This window comes from Plectrocnemia conspersa, unplaced genomic scaffold (assembly GCF_051122295.1).
Source record: "Plectrocnemia conspersa isolate PC_06_02 unplaced genomic scaffold, ASM5112229v1 ptg000002l, whole genome shotgun sequence".
Lineage (NCBI taxonomy): Eukaryota > Metazoa > Arthropoda > Insecta > Trichoptera > Polycentropodidae > Plectrocnemia > Plectrocnemia conspersa.
Genome location: NW_028277166.1, coordinates 6,018,566 through 6,041,515, shown reverse-complemented (window position 1 = coordinate 6,041,515; position 22,950 = coordinate 6,018,566). Strand labels below are relative to the sequence as shown.

General features: G+C 28.6%; 1 protein-coding gene across 2 annotated transcripts in view; it reads right to left on the bottom strand.

The window, feature by feature from the left end:
* The window catches only part of Oatp26F (Organic anion transporting polypeptide 26F), a 61,091-nt gene that overhangs the window by 15,012 nt on the left and 23,129 nt on the right, over positions 1-22,950 (bottom strand). Inside the window, exons 4-5 of one of the 2 annotated variants that reach the window (XM_088205684.1) lie at positions 10,877-11,184; positions 9,470-9,653 (exon numbers count right to left, since the gene is read on the bottom strand). In XM_088205684.1, the coding sequence (XP_088061810.1) occupies positions 9,470-9,653; positions 10,877-11,184 (492 nt within the window). The remainder of the gene's footprint in view (positions 1-9,469; positions 9,654-10,876; positions 11,185-22,950) is intronic. The other variant, XM_088205685.1, reaches the window with a different exon arrangement.

The window sequence follows — 22,950 nt, the reverse complement described above, 5'->3', positions numbered from 1 at the left end:
CTTCTAAGACACTTTAGTTTACAGAATTTTTTAGAATCCTCAAATAAACAAATGCTCAATTTAAAAGATTCTTGAAATATTTTTTTTCGCATAAATTTGTTTCCCTGAACTTTTCTTTAAGCTACTGAAAGATGCTGTCGACAATCAAACTATTCTATATATATATATATATAGTCAGAATGTCCGCGCTTTCAGAATCGCTTATGGCTATCACCATCCGGCTCCTTAATTCGCTGGCAATACACATGGATCTATTTAACGCCAGCTAATGTTTTTATATATTTTTTTGTGTGTATTATTACAATACAATATAATGGTTCTTTTTTTGACTATCATAAGTACCCTATTAGGAGATGATGGTCTTCATTTAATTAAAATATTTAGTTAAATGAATATATTTTTTAAAAACTAATACAGAAATTTCCGGTTTTTATGCTGTCTCAAAAAAAAATAACCCAAGACATTTTCTACTAAAAAAATCTCTGAAATTAACACAAGTTAATAATCAAAAATTAAAGAAAAAACAGCTCATTGGTTAAACGCATTTTTTATAGACAATCAAAAATAGTTTTGAAGCTGCTCCCAAAAAATATATTTAAATAATAGGGAAGATTTATTAAAACCGCTTCTTTAGAATCGGATACAAAACATATTGATAAAGATTTTAATAAAATGACGTTGACAATCGAATAATAATTAAACACACAATTAATAAACCAGTAGTATTTCTCTACGGTAAAAAATAATAAATGTATTTAAAATTTTGGCATAAAATGGAGAACGGACTTAAAACCTAAATATTCATACTAAATCTTTGCGCAAAATTAAGACAACATCAACGGAAAGCGAGCGATTATATTCAACGAATATTCACTACAAAAATTAGAAATAACAAATGTATTTAAAATTTTGCCATAAAATGAAGAACAGACTAAATCTAAATATTTTAACTCAATCTTTGCGCACAATTAAGCCAACATCAACGGAAAGCGAGCAAGTATTCTCAATATTCACTATATACTAACATAAGAATATTCACTTCAAAGATTAGAAATAGACAATATGATTCATCCCTAAAAACTTATTTTTTCCAAAAAAATAAAACATGTGTCATAATTTCTATTTTATAATTTTTAAATTCTTGTTTTATATATGCAATTTAAAATGCATGTTTTGTAGTTTTCATAAATAGTAAATAGATTTAACAAAAAATATATATTTTTATTTTTTTTCAATAAATTAATATGTATGTAAATATATTATATATATATATATATATATATATATTTAACAAAAATATTTTTTCGCTATGATTTTACGAATAAGAATATTTTTTGTCTCATTTCCCATAACTTATGAATTACAAGTATATTCTACTTAATGATCATTATTTTGCTATTTTGCACACAAAAATAAAGGTAATTCTAAAACTAAAGCGAAATCATTTTGTCTTCTAATGAATCATAGTTAAATTTTTAGTAATTTAAAATATTGAAATAGCCATATTTTATCAGAAAAATATATATGCGTTGCATATATATTTTGCATATTATTTTATTTTTATAAAATAATGCATTGCATTACCACAAATATTGAAATACAATGTTTTAGGTATATTCAGATTAAATGTTAATAAATTGCTATCTAACCTAATAATTTTGCAAGTTAATGAATTAGAACAACATTTATTCGACTCCTGTAATATTTTTCGATAAAAAAAATTCACCTGGCAAAGGTCGCAAGAATAAGATTTCTTTATTTACCGATGAGTATTTGTTTTTTAACATATTTTTTATGTTTAACAAATATGTTATAAAACACATTTTTTATGTTTACTTTTTTTATAGATTTTTTTAACGGCATTACAAATTTTTATGCACCACCGCTATTTTAAAACAACATCTTAGCTAGCAAACTTCGCTAAGATCTATTTTTCAATTTTTATTTATTTTCTAAAGACTGAATAAAAATACGGCAGTTACTTTGCCCTTAAAAATCACTAGATCCTAAATACACATGTATGTATAATATATGGCCCTCTTTACTTTTTTCTCTGTGATATTATCAATGAGCAATTTTAGAATATGATAGTGAATTAGACTGGTCTATTTTATAAAAAAGTTTCCTGAAGATTGATTGGATCTACGTCAATAATTATGTCAGCAAAAAGCGTTATATCCCATTTAAATATTCTGATATTATATCCCATTTATCTAATATTTAAAAAATAATATTTTTATTGAAATCCACATAAAATCACGCGCGAATCTATAGAAAAATGTCCAGAACATTATAACATCTTCTTCACGTAAATTATTACTTTTATAAATAGTCCAATAAACAGTTTATTTATTTTCTAGTAAAATATGTTCTATAGCTTTTCAAGAAACGCAAGTCTTTTTAATAATAAGATTACACAAAAACCACTAACAAATATTATAACTGTTTTTACAAAATTATTAGTTAATATATGTCTGTATGAAAAATAAAGATCTCAAATTAAAGGCTAATTTATTGCAACAAGTACGGTGTGGGTACTTTCTTGGGATTTATAAATCAATACTAAATAGAAAATCTTGAAAAATAATTAGTCCTAAATAGCTAGAAATATTTAATATTTTAAGGAAAAGTATTAATGTTTATATTAAATTTCAAGTTATATCTGAAGCACTAAGTCGCAAAAATGCTACGATGATTTATATTTTTATAATATTCTAGTCTTTCAACTTAACACGTTACATACCGGGCATATCCTGCGGCCGGGCTTATTTGAAAAAAATAGATCTTAAACTAAATTTTTTAAATCATCATAATTATTTAACCTTTTAGCGTCAAATTTAAAAGACAGTTTCGTAATGATCGTTTTTTTATATTCACAATGCTAAAATCAGTAAACGTCAAACTGTAGTTCGCGTACAAATAAAATAAAATTATGCTTAGAATCATCAAATATACATATTTTAAAAATAAAAACGATACAGATTATAATAAAATAACAATTAAATACTTTTACTTATTTTTAAAACAACAAATATCAAACTCTGTGACTCCTACAATAATTTATTTATTTTTAACACTACTAATTAAGGCCATTTATGACTTAACCTTAAATGTCTTATTTTCTTATAAATAATATTTATAAAATTAACTAAAAAATAAATTAAATATATGCCTCCCCTTTTGCTGCTAAATTGTATTAGGAGCGCAGAACTATAAGTCAGTCTCGCTTGCAATAGCGAAAAAGAGGCGGCGGAGTTCAGTCGAAGGGGAGAAGTAATTAAAGTTCAATAATAATTATTATTTTTTGTCGTACTCCACCGCCTTAATTTCACTATTGTGAGCTCGACCGACTTACAGTTCTGCGCTCCTAATACAATATTGCAATATAAAATAAACAAAGCGTCAAGCGTTAAACGGTACGTTTCAAAAGCATCAGATTTATATTCATCCATCAAGAAGACGTTGACAAATTTTACCGATTTTGAATCTCCATTACGAAGTGATAGTCAAATAAGATATGTATTAGACCAGTAGTTCATAAACATTTTCAATTATCGAAGCCCTTGCTGAATCTAAGTTTTCCCAAGTCGAATTCTAACAAATATACTTTGCAAAATGTATTTTTTTCAATTAGAGGGTTATATAAAAATAATAGTAAGTAACCATTTGTAGAGGCTTTTGCAAACAGTTACTGGTTTGAATCAATCAATCAACTAATTTGTGCTTTTCGCCATTTCCAATTTATAACATTAAACTGCGTATTTACCGTAACGTATTCATTTAGTGCTCTATTAAAAAATGTTACTAGTAAATCATTAACTAAAATAATTGAAAAAAATCGATATCCAAAATTCCAGAGGCTCAATTAAATTTAAGGTTAAGACATAAATTGCCTTAATTCTATATGGTTATAAGAAATAAGATTTAAACCTTTTAATTTATAGATATTGTTAAAATTTATAAAATTGACAGCTGTAGTTTAGGAATTCAATATATACATTGAGATAAAAATACAGAACATATCATTCTAAACTTACTACTTATTCTTAATTTAATAGATATTTCTTCATCGAATGGGAAAAAGATGAATGAATATGAAAATAGCGCACACAGAAAAAGATTGACATATACACTAAAAAATGTCTTTTCCTGTTATATTCAGCTTTAAAAATTGTAGTATAGTGATTGTATGGTTTGTAATTGTATTTTAGAAAAACACAGAAACATAAATATTAAATTTTAATGTAATTAGTGTTAAAATATATAATATCTATAAATAAATGCAAATATCAAATAATATGTCACAGTTGTACAGTTGGGTGCCGTGCTTACTATCACCGCGTATATTGACCGCAAAGTGTTAAAAAAGTATTTAAATACATTTTTAATTTCTTGGTACGCGATTCACAGTTTTATGATAGATGCTTGAATTATTACGAATATATGATATGTGGGATATATTCATAAAAAAAAATCTGTAAACATGTATTGCTTTGAAACGCAATTTTTTTATCCGAGTTTTGAGCCTCTGGAATTTCAGGCATCGATTATTTTAATTAATATAATATTAGTAACATCTTTGGCTAGAGCATAAAATGATTACGTTACGGTAAATACACAATTTAACGTGTGATTTTGTTATGTGAACTTGAAATAACGAGAAGCACAAATTTGTGCACACAGAGACTTATACCACTTGTCTATCATGTTGGTTTAATTATACTTTTTTTACTACATTTACTACAATTTTTATTTTATTTCATAATAATAATTATATTTACAAATTCATATACACAAAAAATAATATCCTTTTGATTGCATCAACAATTTACCTTAGAAATCAGTGATTATAATAATAAATAAACAGAAAATCTATTATGTAATTATATTATAAAAAAAATCTGAGCTGTATAATTTATATATACACATATGTATTTATAAAAGTAAGGGTTTCAATTTTCGGTATTTCAAATAGGACAAGGAAGATAAATACCTAATGACAAACAGAAAAAATGCTGAATTATTACTAGACCTAATAAGCATAATCAAATTCAATTCCATTTCTCAGACACAATGGAATTAAGAACTGGAAGATTTTTTCCAAGCAAAATTATTATCACTAAGCCACCGTTGTATTTACTAGTCCAAAATAGGGCAATCAATCCTCTTTCACATTTTGAAAGTGCGCCCATAAAACACGGAATTTTATATTATCCACCCACTTTTCCACCATTGTGGGTGTTTTAAAGAGAATAAGCTCTTGTCCCATCGCCACTTTACCTCACCGCCGCGGCTAATTCGCCATGAATAATAAATGCGTTCAGTTGATAGGGCAATCCGTCTGGGTGACAACATCCAAATGAGTTCATCACTTCCAGCACCCGAAACGACTGCCCCCGACGTCCCGGCGGGATGCAGAACGGGATTTTCCACAGGATTACCTAGCAGCGGGGCGAGCTGTGCATTATAATATATTTTTTGTGGTCATTTACCCTCCTCCTCCTGCCAAAACACACTCGAGAATATAAACATAATATAGGCAAACACGTGTCTCGTTCAAATATCACGTGTCGGCACACCCGCTTGGCAATATCGTATTATGGGCAGAGATATCGGGATAGATACTTGAGGGTTTAAGTATATGTACGGATTCATTCTGTGCCAGAGATTGGATCATATTTTGATACAGCTTCTCGTGTATTGTATAGTGACTGTAGCGTAATATAAAATAAGGATATTAAATTGAACATGATACAAATAGTTACAGAATATGATATTTTGCTTTGAATAATAATTTTTATTGTGAAAGTACTGGGTGCTTTTGAAGGCAATGTTCCGCTTCTTTTATTTATTGTATGTATGTATAAAAAAAACTGAAGGAACTTATACTTGAAATACGTCAGTACATACATCTCAAAAAACTGTAGTTTGGTTTTTACTTTTTTTTTATAAATATATATGATTTTTCCAGTCAGGTCTTTTAATGAGAACGGAAAGTTGTCCCCCCTCCACCCCCCCCCTCTCGGCAGGCCTGTTAAAATAAAAACACTACGGTCATAAACTAATCAGTACAAAGTTTTATTTTTTTTATTCCTACGGTGGAAAAGACACCTCGATAAATAATACTACAATAAATTAATTCAGACCAAAAAATATAAGCATTATTTTTATTGATTAAGAGATCAATACCAGCCATTGAGAAAGTCCACAGCTGCACAAAAATAACTCGGAATAATAGGTAATTTCTGGAGTTTCCGCAATTAAAAAGTGTCATTTTCTTCAATATTTTATTTAAAGCCATGGTTGTTATAGATAACATAATATTTCACAAAATTAAAAAAAAGCACAATTGGGCTGTAGATGACTACCTGCGTTGCTGTAGTACACATTGACAATTGATTATATTTTTTAATATTTTGCAAAATCCAATTTTTTAAATATTTAACTACAATAAAAACAAATACGAATAACGAATAGTTAAAAAACGGGCGAAAATATTCAATATTCGAATATAGTCTACTGATCATACACGAAAATATAAAAAATTGATATTGTATGCACTTCTACATAATTGCTTAGTAAAAAGCAACAAGTAAACACAGGTCCTTTGGCTAACAGAAATACAAGATAAATAGTAATTATAGAAAACCCAAGAAATTAACACGTTTAGTGCTAAGACCGCGTCTAGCGCGTTCATATAATGTTTGTTGCCCGCGCTCAACGCACCTCGCGCGTTCATAGAAATTTCGTAATTCTAATAGCGTATTTTTAATAGTAGTGTCGTCACACAACTGAACACTACAATATTTTTATATTCACATTACACTTTTTTTCTAAAATGGATCAATCATCAACATCTTAAAGATAAATAATTGAGAGTGATTCTGATTATAAAAGTGAAAATAATATTTTTGACAATAATGACATTAGAAAAAGAGCGATTAAACTTACATTAACCACGCAAACGTTTGAAAACCATTAACCGTAACAATAACCACTTAATGGCACTAAGACCTTGATTTATTGATAATATTTGAGACAAATGCCTATAAACGTTATGCCTGCACTACACTCTCTGGAAGTAGGCCAAGCTTGGCCAAGGGCGGAGAATATAGTGGGTTACTTCGGTCGAGTTCGGTCTAAAATCTCTCGGAAGTTGTCCGAGGTTACCGAGAACGGGAGGTAAAGGGGGGGTAATTCAGTCGACTTGTCCAGCTTTGAGCGCTTCCGAACATTGTCGGCAAATGGACCAAAGTCGGAGCTGCTCTTTTGAGCGAGAACGGTTAGATACTTCCCTTTCTCTCTCTCACGTGTTAAGTGACGAGAGTGAGAAAGATAATGATATGGTTTTTCGCAAACTGAGATAGAACGAGTAACTCGGTTCAAATTCAGTATGCGCGTATGCGTCCTATGGTTAACACGCACGTCGAGCGCTGCATCGTGGTCACGTGGTCAAGTTATAATACCACATGCTTATCGGGGACTTCAACAGACTCTTACTGACATCTTTGAATATTTTAGGACAGCAAAAGGGATTAATTATATTTTTGATAGCATATTCTTCTAACAGATATCGTTATTATATATATTTTTCATATAAAATTAAATAATTAAAAATAATTAGTGGTACTTGATTTTGTTTAAAAAAATCGTTTCGAATATCCTTATGTATTTTCCTAGATCAATTTATATAAATGTCACACCAGAACGAATTCTTATTTAGAATCGATGGCAACAAATTCTAGGATAGTCACAGATGTGGTGTTCGTATTCTGAAGTAGCATTTTCCAAAAGCCGACAAAGATTTTGCGTAAATTGAATATTTACGGCCGAAAAGTTTTCACTGATATTGTATTGATGAGTGCCCACACAAACTTTAATAATTATCAGTAGCGTAATTTTAATAATATGACAATTTAAAAATTGAGATTATTTGGCACATTTTTCGATCGCGCGCAAATATGCCAGCTGCATGACAGCAGCCGCCGTGCGTACGTCATTCACACCCGCCGTCCGGACGGCATATGAAATTTGTAGCAGTGTGGCCGCTACACAGAAGTCGGTGACCTCGGCCGACTTCAGTTGAACTTCGGTTCGGACAACTTCCAGAGAGTGTAGTGCAAGAATTACTCATTGTTAAGTGAATCAAATAGTTTTTACTAACTTATATTTTCACTGACATTATTGGGAAGCGACTACAGTGGTTTCGCTAGTAAAATATTACCCAGTAGACATATTAGAGGGACTAAATGGGTTTTAATAATACGGCCATTAGTCTAAATAAGCATTCTCTTATATTCAAGTTTCGTTCAAAGAAATGTATAAAAAGACTCACACACTCGATTCAATACTTTATAATCTGATACTAATTGAAATATTGTATTCTTAAGAAAGTGCAGAGGTAAGAACATTTTTTATAAATTTTACTTAAAATGAAAATTCAATACATAAAACGGTAAACATCTCGTGGGCTTTTTAAAATATCTTCGCAAGGGATTGTATATTATCAACTATGCTGTATATTACAGATGTAAAATATGACATTATATATTATCTAAGCTAATATAAAAATATAAAGTGCTTATATATATAAAGCTGTAGTTTAATCCTTATGAAAGCTCTTTCACATTTTCGCCGTCAGCGTTTTTATCCCCGACCGGCGCGGAACGTGTGAATTGCCCTACGCTTTTGGTTGAGCTCGAAATTAATGTGGACATTCTTTAGCATTAGTCAAACACTTTTATCCGTGCACACAGTTTGCACAAATGTCCAATTATTGTTTTCCCACACGCTGCGTATAATATTTTTGTTGATTAAACGTCTTGTGGGGAACGTAGCGATATTGTGTTTCTTAAGATTGGCGATGAGCGCTAGCCAGTTTGTCATCATGGAGAGCTGGGGGATCTCTGGGGGGTGGAAAGAATCTCCCCGGAGCCCATATGCAGTCCTCTTTGGGACTAAAAGCTTTCCTGGTTGATTACACCCCGCTGCACGTGCGCCCGTTGTTTGTTACCAGCAACTGATACACCGCCAGGGTTAAGTCGCAGAGTGCACGCGAACGCGCATTTTCAGCGAATGAAACCCAAAAAGTATGTGTTAATCATAAAATAAAGATTACTTAGACTGTATCATATAGAACTTTTGTCAAAGATAAAATTATATTTAAAATGACTCATTATATAAACATTGTTCCAATCTTAGCTATAATTTACAAAATCATAATATGTTAGTATTACATGTATTATCACTTTATAGTACCTTTCAAACGACTAAAGTTATATGAATAGCGTATTCGCCGAAACCATCTCTATAGAGGAGCAAAAGCACTTTGAAATAGTTCAAATTCCCCTCGCCATTGTATACCACACGTCTCATTGTTACAGCGCGTCGGATCATAATAATTAATTATGCTGAATTAATGCATCATCGCATATATACATATGTATGAGTGGGTACATTCACAACTTACCCAGGTACACGGAAGACATCTTCTTGGAAACGTTTTCATCCAAGTAAGTGACGCCCAAAGTGAACAACGGAGATGCTCCGGCGCCATGAAGCAATTGAGCGCCGAGGAAGATCATCAAAACTGATCCAGAGTAGCCACTGAGCAGTCCGTTTTCGTGGACTTCTTCGCCGAGATCACATCTGGACTGAAAATTAACCATAATCAGCGTTACTTTTAGAGATCAACAAAAGCTGCCTCTTACATTTTCGGTTGAATATTGTGATGAATACATTGCAAAACCAAAATAATCGTAATATTTGTATGTGTATGAATTTAGAAACAGATGATTTATGAATATAATGTAAATAAACTTATGCCTAAACAGTACTATGCAATCCACAGTTTCTTAAAAAATAAACTTTTGCTCGTATAGTATTTATTCTTTAAGTAAAACCTCTACAATCGTACGTAGTTATAGAGCTTACACAATAATCACAAAATACCTTAATCAGTAGCTTATGTTGATTCAAAATATTCACCACAAGTTGCATCTGCTATTTTAGATAACATTTTTAAGTTCACATTCGTATATTTTGTCTTTCTGTTTCAATCTCATTAAATATTTGTGTACTAAATAGTTAAGAGACATTCAACGAAGCTTGTAATTTTTATTTAACTTAGCTCAATTTTTATTAAACATATCGGTATTTATCCGTGAGATTAGGAAAATCTAATTTAACCTAACCTATGATGTACACCTAATTATAATATAATAAACAATAATTCCGATCTTCCAGATACGATAAAAATACTAAAATCCATATGAGATTTAAACCCATGTCATAAATAAATATCAAAGATTTAAACCACTCGTCTATCGTGATGCTAATCAGGCGCGTACGGTGAGATACGTTCCCTTTCGCTCGCTCGAGTGTTAAGTGACGAGAGTGACTGAGAGATAAGGGCGTGCGTTACATGCGTTCCGCACGCCTACTTCGGTAGGTGTTAGTAGACCTAAAACACGCATTAAAAAAACTATTCTAAAAAAATTATCAAGAACTTCTTCAAAAAGTAAGTAGCTTTGGTTCATTTAGTCATTTGAATGGTTGCGCCTATTACGGGAAAGCCATCAAGCTTGAAATTGCTTCTTTAGCAAAAGCCATTCAGCTTTTTAGCACTAAGATATTTTTAGCAATAGTTACAATGAACTGAAACATTTCATGTGAACGTTGCACATATTTTATGCGGGACTATAATTGTTATCAAAGTGTTATCTTAAACAACGTGTTTGTTTGCATATAGATATACTATGTCTATGTTTGTATAATATATAGGCCATCATGCCGCATTGAGAAAAGCTGTCAAGTCATGATGGTCAGATTTAAAAAAAATAGATATATTATAACGTTATTGCATTGAATGGTTTACCGTTTGCTGCGTAAGGTTTGTGACCCTGCGACAGGTGGTGTGGACGTCGTTCGGAGCACTATAATCCGATGCTGCGAAATGGGGCAGCGCGAAGAGCAGGGAGCCGAGACCCATGAGGGCGGCGCCCCAGCCCAGCCACCGAGGCTTGGACGCCCCCCGGCGTCCCCCTAAATATGTCACCGGGGTAAGGCATAGAAATGAGGCGATGTCGTAGCCGCCGGCCACCAGGCCCGTCTGTGACGATCTCAACCCGAATCGTCTTTCTATGGTTGTGATGACGACGTTCACGAAGCCATTGACGACCATACCTGTAAAAGAAAAAAATATTATTAATATTTTTGACATAAAAAGTGTGGATCATTGCCCCTTTACCAAGCCTTTCAACTTTGACAGCAACGGCATAAAAAATAAAGACATGTCAAAATCAATAAATTCGTGACATTTTAACTGATCTTTCATATTGGAAAAAAAATATTTTACTGTATTATATCCAATTATTATTTCTCAAACGTCGTTAACTTTCACGCGCCCAAGCTATACCGCTTTGTCAGAGAATTTCGCAAGATAAAGATGAATGAGTATATCAGACGGTTTGTATATCCCCTTTTTTCTCGCACGGATCCTCACGCTCTGATCCGCTCTGACGCACGCATCGGACGGCGTTTCAATCGTGCGTCAGTATTTATTCTTCTTCGTCGGGAGATTTACGTTGAAGCGCAGAATATTCCTGCACCTTTCAGTTATTTTTCGACTTGACATTTTTATAACAAAACATTTTTATTTATTTTTAATATAAACGCGAATTTATTAAAAACATTAGTTAAAAAAAAAAAACAGAAAACTAAAAGCTTATAGTTTTATTTAGTAATACCGCGTGTAACTAAAGCCATGTTGCTTGCTCGTGACGTCATCAGAGAAAGGAATATCAATTAATTCTAGTTTAATAACATATCTTACTTTCAATCTTTAAAGAATAATAATATTTTTCTGTAAAATAATATTATAAATAAATTAGTACAATAAAATCATTATTAAATAACTAAAGATTAAAAGTATATATTATTAATTATATTAAGCCAAGCGTGAATAAAATTAAAATTCGTGCTGCGCAGCTTAGTTGTTTTTAAGCATAATATCAGTTTTATAGATTGTACCAAAAAAATACAGCTGCTCTAATAGGAAAACCCCTCGGCTCCCTTTTCTAATTCATTATTATTATAGTATGTTTATTACAAAATTATTACAAGAAACCTCGATTTAATTAAATATAAAATTAAAAAGCTAGAAAAACCATATCTAAAATTATTAACTGTAGCTATTATACTTTTTTTAAATGTTAGTCAACGATTAACTGCTCTAGATTTTTTAATTTTGTTGTCGGCGAATCAATATTAACAAGTTAAAAAAATATAATCCTAAATAAAATTTTCCCAAAGCTTTTTAAAAAACAACTTTTTATAGATACAGCAGAGTGGCCGGAATGTATAGTAAGTTCAATTATTCGAGCGTCCTGATGTACGTGACGTCATGAAAACGCTGCGGATGAGCTAATTGGTCTTATATGGCGTTAATGTAACACACATTACAAATAAATTCTAGATTTACGCTCAAGCGATTTTGTATACTTTAAAGTGTAAAAAATAAAATTCCAGTCTCGACATGAAAAATAATTTAGACTATTGTGAAACTATTAAAAATATAAAATAAGTAGATGCATGTAATAAATAAATATTATTTGATGGCTTAATTTTTATTTTATTTCAATCACATTACGAACAAATAATAGCAGTATTAATTACTTCATGAAATTCATGACATACTTGATATAACATTATACTTTTTTTACTGAAGGCTTATATAATATAGGATCCTGAAGATCGAATTGAAAGTTTAAGATTATCGTTCTATCGGTAGATTATGGACAATTTAATGAAAATTTAAACTGCGTTTATGAATAAGCATATGCAATTAAGATGTAATGCTTGCAGATTTAGACTAGGTGGATAAATATATATTTTGGCAAATTGTTTTTAAACAGTTTATTATTACAAAAATACATAGAAAGTCAAACATTAATATATTCTATAAAAAAAAATACAATTAAAATAAATTTTAGCAAATGATATATAGCAAAAATCTAATTTTATTTGCAATCTGTCTTTCCAACCTGACATTCAAAATACTCCACGTGTAGAGTACAAGGAGCTGGTCCAGTTCGTATCATTTTTTTTCTTATACGAATTGACATTGAATGTCGCAATTATAAAAGTTACTCAATATAATCATTTAAGATAAAAAGATAACCATTCAAACATTGATTCTGTGATAATTTTTAAAAAGCTATAAATAATATAACGTGAAAGTAATATAACTTTACTAATTAGACGATAAAAGTATAATGACTGTAATAATCAAATTATCTTTTACTAGAGGTTAACACTGATTATTTATTTTTTTGTATGGGTGATTAAATAATAATTGATGTAAATTGTAATAAAAAAAATATTATAATGACAAAATTTAATTTTGAGACAAATAAATAAAAGACTTGTAAATAAACAAATTTATTAAAAGCTCTCTCTTATTCGTTTATGAATACATAAATAAAAAAATGAAAGCGACTTTTAATATTTAATTAAAGGATTTTTAACAAAGAATGACTAAATAATTATTGATATAAATTGTAACGTAAAAGATATAACGATTACAAAATTAAATGAAGGGGGAAAATTCTAGGCAAATAAAATTAAATGAAAGCTTTCCCTTATTGATTCATTTTTACATATAAATAAAAAGAAAAGTTTTGCATAAAAAATACCATTTGTGATATTTGATTGGAAATAGAACCAACAAAAGGGCAAAAATATATTTCACTTAGAAATGTTTTATTAAATATCACAATACATCTTATATGTGGATGTAAGAAACATGGTGAGATGTTTATTAATAAAAATACAAACGTCCAAATAATATCGAAATATAGCATTATGTATGTGTTATTTTTTGTAGTGTATTGTTTGGTTCTCTACAAAGCAAAATTCGAGCATGTTGTGATACATGATAGTATAATGCGCATATAAAATATTCTTTTATACAAATAAGCCCTATGAAAAGATACACACATCTTCGAATATTGTTATGTGAAGAAAGCGCTATCTACACTTTTGTATTCATAAGCGCGTAAATACATTGTATATAGAGACGAAAATGAGGATTTCTTTGCTTTTTTTATAAAGATTTTTACTAAATTAGGACAGAATATAAATACAAACACAAGGTTGACAAAAAAATATTGGCAAAAACGTTCTTGTTATTTTTTATATTGGGTCAAATGACACAGTAAATTACAGTAATTAGCATACAACTATATTTGTAAGAAATGGGAATTAAAGTTATTATTTAAACAAATTAAATAAAAATTATTATGCATATACATCCATATGTATGTACATATATATTACACTTATGTGAATAAGAGAGAAATCAAACCATATTATACAGTATTAGAAAAGGCTATTACTGAAAAATGTGAACTGTGTTTGTATAAGAAAAAGCTTCTTATTCAATAATAGAATCCACCGATTCGATTGCGACCGAAAAAGTAAATATAATAAGTAGATATACATATACTATATAAGTTAGTATATTATAGTATAATAAAAATAAAAAGTTAATACAACGTAGAATTCACATTTAAGTATTATATGTTTATAAGTACAAAGATTATAATTATAATAAAAATAAAATACTTTTAATTCAAGATAGTTTTAAATTCATTAATAATAAAAAAAGAACTCTAAATAATATAACCACAGTAACAATCATTGTGAACCAACAGAAATATTAAAGGTTTAAATCGAAAAAAAAATTATAGTTAAAATATACAGTTTATGGTTTACAAAAAAATGTAGTACGCATATTTGCTTTGCCCAAGAGCTTCTATATCTTAAATATAATAGATGTGTGTTGTACAACAACAATCACCGTAGAAAAAAGTAACCAAGGATCAAGTAGCAACATCAGGGTTGACTGTAAGAAAAGTTATTTTGTGTGCAAGGTGGGATTGCAAAGGGATAGTACATTACGAAATTCTTAAACCTGGCCAAATAATAGCATCAAGCTTATATTGTGATCAACTGGAAAATTTAAAAAAAAAATTTAAAAATACCGAAAGGTGGAAAAATGTTATATTTTTGAAAGAAAATTATATTTTAAATTATTATAAAAGAAAAATTTACATCTAAGGAATTTCCGAGAAATGTATCCTACGATCTGATTTTTTTTTAAATGTGTTTTATTCAGATATAATCTTTATTTTATAGAAATCAATACAGAAAACAACTTCGTTGTAATTTGCTATCAAGTAAATCCCCTGTCACATTCAACATATTATTGTTTTATGGATTAATACATAATTATGTACATAAACAATAATAAATATGTAGTGAGAATTTTAATGATATTAATAAAATAATTACAGAAATCAATGTAAAATAACTTACATTATTTTTTTAAATAACAAATTATTTGTATAATATATATGTATGTAGTAATTAATTTTCGACATATTTCATATTTAGACTTTTATGTTAAACTCTAATTGGCTTATGTTTCTAAGAATACATGTCTAGTTTAATACATATAATATATCACATACATGTGAACATATAATACAATAATATAATTCATGCGAATAAAGCAATTTACATTTTTAAGCATACCATCAATGATATTATATATAAAAATGTTATATTAAGCTATTTTTAATGCAATTTTACATCGTTACAATAAAAACAAAACTACTAAAAATATAAAAGAGAAATTTAGACAGTAAAATACAAAGTTTTAAGATTGATTCATGCTCTTTTTATTTTTTAAGTAATCATTGTTAGAACACGAGTACAAGTTTTTAGGTTTTTCTCTGTTTTTCAGCACCGAACGCCTTTTCTTTCAGTTTTAATCGTTTTATAAATAATACCTAACAAGGGCCTAAGTAAGTAAACCAATCAAAAAGTTTTAAAAATTTGAATAAATTTTTTGAAAGATTAAGTTTGAATTTATATTTACAAAACATAGGCAGACTTTGTTAGTTTCTTTTAATTAACAAAAATGAACAGGGTAGTAGTATGAAACATAAATTGAACCAGTATTTAGTAACACCAGATACACTATTTTTTTCTATTAGATATAAAAAATAAAGTAAAAAAAATCAAATTACAATACACTTTACAGATAAAAAAAATTATTCTCACATTTCAAAATATTTTATAACTCCTTTCATAAAATATGCTTAATTTAGAATAAAGCTTAATAATGACCATTAATGCTAACTTATCCAGGTCTATTTACAGATTGTGAACTAAGAAACTGTAAAGGATTTTTACAGACGCTTAACTCCTTATAGAAATATAAAAAAATATTAAGAGAACTACCACGTGTCTAATTTGTACGACTTACTATTTAGATAACATACAAGGGTTATCATATCACATATAAAGAAACGAAACTTCCAAAAAAATTATTGATCTGTATCAAGGTGATTACTTCTGTGATACCTGTAAGAACCTGTTAAGTCACCAGCAGTTAGCACCGACATACGTTTCTTAAGATTTTTTTACAATATATGTAAACTACTCTAGTTAAGTACATCTTTTTTTTTAAATATACATATTGTTTAATAATTGTATGTTTTTCCAAAGACGCGAACGAATTTGGTGTAAAACAACATTATTTATTTTTTATACATATAATATAATATATTCAGTAGGTGGTGAAGTAGCTCATTATAAGAATATTTACGATATTCATCAGTAAATTTATGAAAATCTAGGTATACCTAAACTGTGACGATCGATCAGAATTATTATATAATTATATAATAATTACTAATTTCGATTTCCCGACGCGATAAAAATAAAAAAAAAAACACTTAGGTACATATGAGATTCGAACCCAGATCTGTCACGTCAATAGTCAGCGACTTTTACAACTCTATTTAAATGAAATATATAATATAATAATGAATTTATAAAAATAATAATTTATAAAGAGGTTTGTACTAACTTTTTTCTATAAATGAAAATCATAAACAGTTAATTAAATATCTATATATATTTAATACTATTAAAATAATGTAATGCTTTTAGTTTGCAACTAATATTATCTTTTTGTTTTAAAACTATCACTAGAATTATTTAAAATGCATAGATTAAATTTATAAAGAATGAGTCTGGCAATTTTAATCGATCCATTTCATTCTTATCCTCTACCAATGATATGTCATATTCGTCTCCTTAAATTAATTAGTGATGCTAGAGACCATCAATAATTTCGCGACAACCCAGGTAGGATGACGGAGCTAACATTAATCCGCATATGTTTGAAGTGAAAGTCAAACCAAGTATGGGACTTACTAATGGGGCAAAACAATTAAGGATTGTAATACCGATATTAATAAAAAATAAAAAAATACCAGTAGTATTGCATTTTTTTTTATTCCGAACATTTTATTTGCTGGTAATGATATCTTCATGCCTTAGAACTACAAGAACGACGATTCCCATATTGCTTGAAAGCAGAAGTGGAGAATAAAATAACGCTCATTTTAAGGATCAACCTAAGTAATTTTATCGGCGTATTATATAATATTTACAAAAACACTTATCGGAAAAATTTCATTTATGCTACTTGTAACATAAATAGAAATATAATACGAAAAATATAAGTGATTGAGATATTCTAAAATAAATATTAAATGTGCATTTATTAAAATAAGATTATATAAATAAATCAGATAAATTCGTTTTTATAATGATAAACAAACATATTGACAATTTTCTACGTATTTTTTTCTCATAAGGTTTTAAAAATAACGAGTAATATATAAATATTGAGGAATCATATATATTTTATTGGAATAAATTGGTACTCTGACTCCTGGTATGAAAATTTAAGAGCCATCCAGAACCAGTTGATCAAATAAGATTTTCTAGACATATCGTTTCAGAAGAAGAAAGATTTGCCGCCCGTATTTTCAAATATATTTTTACCGACAATGTAGTAAAATAATGAAGATGAAGAAATAAATGGGACAAAAGGGTTTTTGTACACTGACGTCTTATTGAATTTTATTGTTACTCGTCGATAACACAATAAACGATCAGCGTAAAAGGATTTTTAGAAGTACCTGAATGTAAGGAAGATCACACGATTCTTATTGCTTGAAACGCGAAATATTCATAAATAGTCAGACGTATAATTAGTTATAAATGTCAACAATATAAGTCGAAATTTTCCCTGCTTGTTTATTGTATTTTAAAAATATATGAAGATAATAATTACTACATTTTCATTCAATATAGACAATAAAAATGTTCCGACTCTTAAATTATATTTTTTTTTATAAAATTCGCAAGCGTGTATTTAATATCTAATAATATAATACAGCATAAAAAATATCAATACCGGTATTGATTGTTTTTCTCTCGGTAATACCGGTTTAGAAAATCCCGATATTACTGCAATCCTTAAATGCAACTATCGAATAAGATCTGTCTGTATAAGGTCTTTGTTAAAATTTACCAAAATCCTTTATTGATTATCTTCATACAATAAAATTGATAATATTGCATAAGTATATTTTGGTTATTTAAATATCCGCAGATAAACATACACAATACTCAAAACTTCTCCTTTACCCCTGATGTCTAATATTCGTCTCTTTAAATTAATTAGTGATGCTGGAGACCAGCGTCACTCGCGACAGCCCAGGTAGGATGTCTGGCTTAAATCTGCACGTGCTTCAAGCGAAAGTCAGACCAAGAAAGGGACATACTAATGGGCCGTAATTTCTAAACATAATGCAACTACTGAACAAGTCTTTGTTATATTTTACCAACATTCTTTATGGATTCTATTCATACAATACAACTGATAATTTTGTATATTCTTTGAAAATCTACAATAAATAAAACTATACTACCCTAACATTTACCAACACGAAAAAAAAACTAATAAATTTTAATATATATAACAAAATATTATACTGTTCGTGCATCTGTGATATATTGCAAGCGAGGGGTGTCAAAGCGTAAATATGATCATATTTAAATATGTTTTTGTATAACTGAGCATATTTTATGGATGTATTATCATATGTACCTGCCTGCCTACCCTCGTCCCCGTGTCTCCCCCAAGGATTTAATAAAGAAACCCATAGCAACAGTTGCCAGCGGGAGGGGGTGTGTTTATATTTGGCGAAAAGAACTCACCTGAGAAAATTCCCTGATTTAGGGCACACACACACACCTCATTACAGCCACGGCAAAACATCGCATTATCGAAACATGAGCCCTCTCGACGTATAAAAAAGATTTATTCTCATTGGGTTCCGGGTGCACCAGATACGCAATACATAAAAATGATACGGGGTACTTTATGTGGATTGTGTTTACCCTGGCGCGAAATACCCTATCATCGTATAATATTTGTAAAATAACTGGCGTAATATACTCCATAGTAAATATATGTTATAGTTATTAAATAAGAATCACTATTTTATATATAGATATTCGAAACATAGAGATAAAATTTCACAAAATATTTTTAAGACATTTTATATGATTTTGAACACATCTTAATTTTTTTAAACAATCGCATGTACCTCAATATATTAAATGAGCTTGAAAACAAGGGTATTAAATACAACATCATGGAAATCATGCGCCTTCTTTATTTTTCTTATGAGCAACAGTTATTTATAATAAAGTCCATCGATAGTTATGCGTTAATATTTCCCTTGTTAAAGATTTATGACATCTTAGTGTCTCATTCACAACGACATAAACAAAAAAATAAGCATAGAATTTTAGCAGTAATTTTTCCTTTCGCACAGAAGAAACGAATCAGTAAACAAACCTTGCATTTTAGCAGAATATAAAATTCTGCGACTAAGTTATGGATAACACTGACATATCAACAGTGTATAAAATGTAGTAAAAGCTTTATTAGACAGATACGAATAATAAACCCTTGCTATACACGTGACATGTCAATTGCATGGATTCACCAGCAAATACTGACCGACCCATGAAAATTGACATATTTTATTATAAACACAAATAAAACGTTATTATAATATAAAATAATATTTTTTCATTCACTGCTTACACAATGACTTCATTAAAGCAAGTTCACAATCCTCAATCGTTAGTAATATGAAACAATTCTATAATAGAACTACATATGTAAATTATAAACGCGTAGTTGCACCAAAACTAACAATGCTTTAAAATCATGGTTCTAAAAATATTGATAACGAATATATAGATGAATTTAAATTGATACGTATGTGATATTTAACATGATAGAAACGTTATGTAAATGTAGATATTGATTCGCAAATGTATACTTTGGGTTCAATATATTCAATACTTCATTCCTGATTTTTCCTAATAACGAGTTGTGGAAAAAGTATTTTAGAACTTCAACATATATTTTTTTATTTGAATAGTTCAGTGACACTTGTTTACAAACTATAGTGATTCGAATTATACATAATTATTCACTAAAACTAGTGTTTCTTTTCGAGAATTATTTCTTGACAATTTCTCGTGAAAAATATTAAATCAATAATTTTAAAAAAGAGTTTTGATGAAAATTAAATTTGCACGAATATTTAAAATAAAATAACTGCTGCATAAAAAGAGTTGGCCCGTGCCAGATGTTTTAAAATATGCATTATTTTTTATAGCTTTTAATAGAGGTGCAAAATGTTTGAGTAGCAAAAAATTGTTTACCTATTCTAATCGGCCTTAGCGTTGAACTACAAAAATAGATGACAATTTGAAGACATGACATTAAAACAATCACTCATTCGCAATATCTTAAATATAATTTGGATTTGCTGTAGATATATACTTCTAATGTTATATCACATCAATGCTTAGCACATTAGAATATGTTTGTTACACAAAACACGCTCGTGCGTGACACACTGATAAACTCGCCAAATAAAAGATCTAATCGATAATTTGCATATTTTATACCTAAAGTATGCCTATCTTTAGTAAAACAATTTAGTTAAATTCTAATGATGACCTTCGATAATATTTTCGAAACGTCTGAGAATAATATAAATTTTTATTTTGGTTTTGTGGCGATCACCCTGAATTATAACAACTCTTAAATACTAATAGATTCTAAGCGCATACAAGCAAATGCATTTAAGTGGACCGCTAAGGTAGTTTTGCGGACAATGAACAAGTGAAATGATGCTAAAATATTCTTTACGGCGCAATTATCTGGGACTGGCACGGCACACATAACAAAAATGCTTCTTTTCAGATAAACGATTGATTCGCAAAAATACAAACCTTCAGAAGCAAGGCACCTGCAGCGCAGTTTTATAAAATAAAAACAGAATGAATTGGCTTTATGTAAAAATCGATGATCTCTTTCCATTTTTAAGATAATAAAAAATCCACCATAACAATACATTCTATGCGATAATTTAACCCTGAGCTCGTCACCACTGAAGCTCACGCCAATACGACACAGATGAATCAGAACAAGCCTAGACTTTCAGGTCAACAACAACCAAAAAATATCTGTATCAATACGACTGCTACCTTTAAATTGCCAAGAGCTTCAAAACAACTAATAAATTTAGTGACACAACCAATGTTATGGGCCGCTTCTATATTTCTATAGTTAAAATAATTTATAGTATAGTCAAAAATAGATTTAAAAAAACAATAAATAAAATTGTGAAAATGATTCAAGGTTTTTTTACCCTTTTTGGTATTTTGTTTGTGACAAAACTATTCATTACATTTTAGTTTCAAAGCTCACATCAACTGTTTTACACCGTCTAAAATTATTTAAAATCATCTGCGACTCTTTAAATTCTTTGCTGATTTTAATAAAAAAATATAGCATCAACAGACAGAAAAAATATTTTATTTGAAAAAAAATAATTACCAAGATATCGCAACAAAAAAAACAATACAGATAATCTTATAATAAATAATAAAAAAAGCAGCAGTGCAAATAAAATGCAGGAAAATTATTTTAAAAATCGAATGAGTTTAACTACCAGTGGAGCTCACGCCAAATTGACACAGATGACCCAATACGAAGCTTTATACTTAAGTCTAGAGAAAAGCAGAATTTAAACTTTGACTGTCAAAATTTTATAGCAATACCATCATCTGAAATCCTTAAAAGTTGAACTTTAAAAACTAATATTCCGTGGCAACCCCGATTCATCACTAATATATAACTAATCAATTTATTAGATAATTTTTTAGGGCTGGAATTTCAACTTTTGTAATTTAAAAATATGTTTTTTAATTTTAAATTAAATTAAAGCATATACAAAGTGTTCTTAGTTTGCATATTTAATTATATACAGTAAAAGATATGTTGCATATATGGCTTTTAGTTATTTATAAAATTCAACAAACTAAATATGTTTACATAATAAAACATATATGAATTCTTACTGTCCTCTGATAAAAAATATGCGCATGTAACATATATAGATCTTCACCATAGGTTGAATAATTTTTAAGAGTGCTGACATAGCACATTTCGTCACATCTTAAAAAAGAAAATCTAAACGAACTTATAAAAAATTGTGGAACAATCTTAAAACAGTCTATAGCGTTTTTTCTAATTGGTTAATAATAAACCGATAATTTATATATATATATATATATATATATATATATATATATATATATATATATATATATATATATATATATATATATATATATATATATATATATATATATATATATATATATATATATATATATATATATATATATATATATATATATATATATATATATATATATATATATATATATATATATATATATATATATATATATATATATATATATATATATATATATATATATATATATATATATATATATATATATATATATATATATATATATATATATATATATATATATATATATATATATATATATATATATATATATATATATATATATATATATATATATATATATATATATATATATATATATATATAT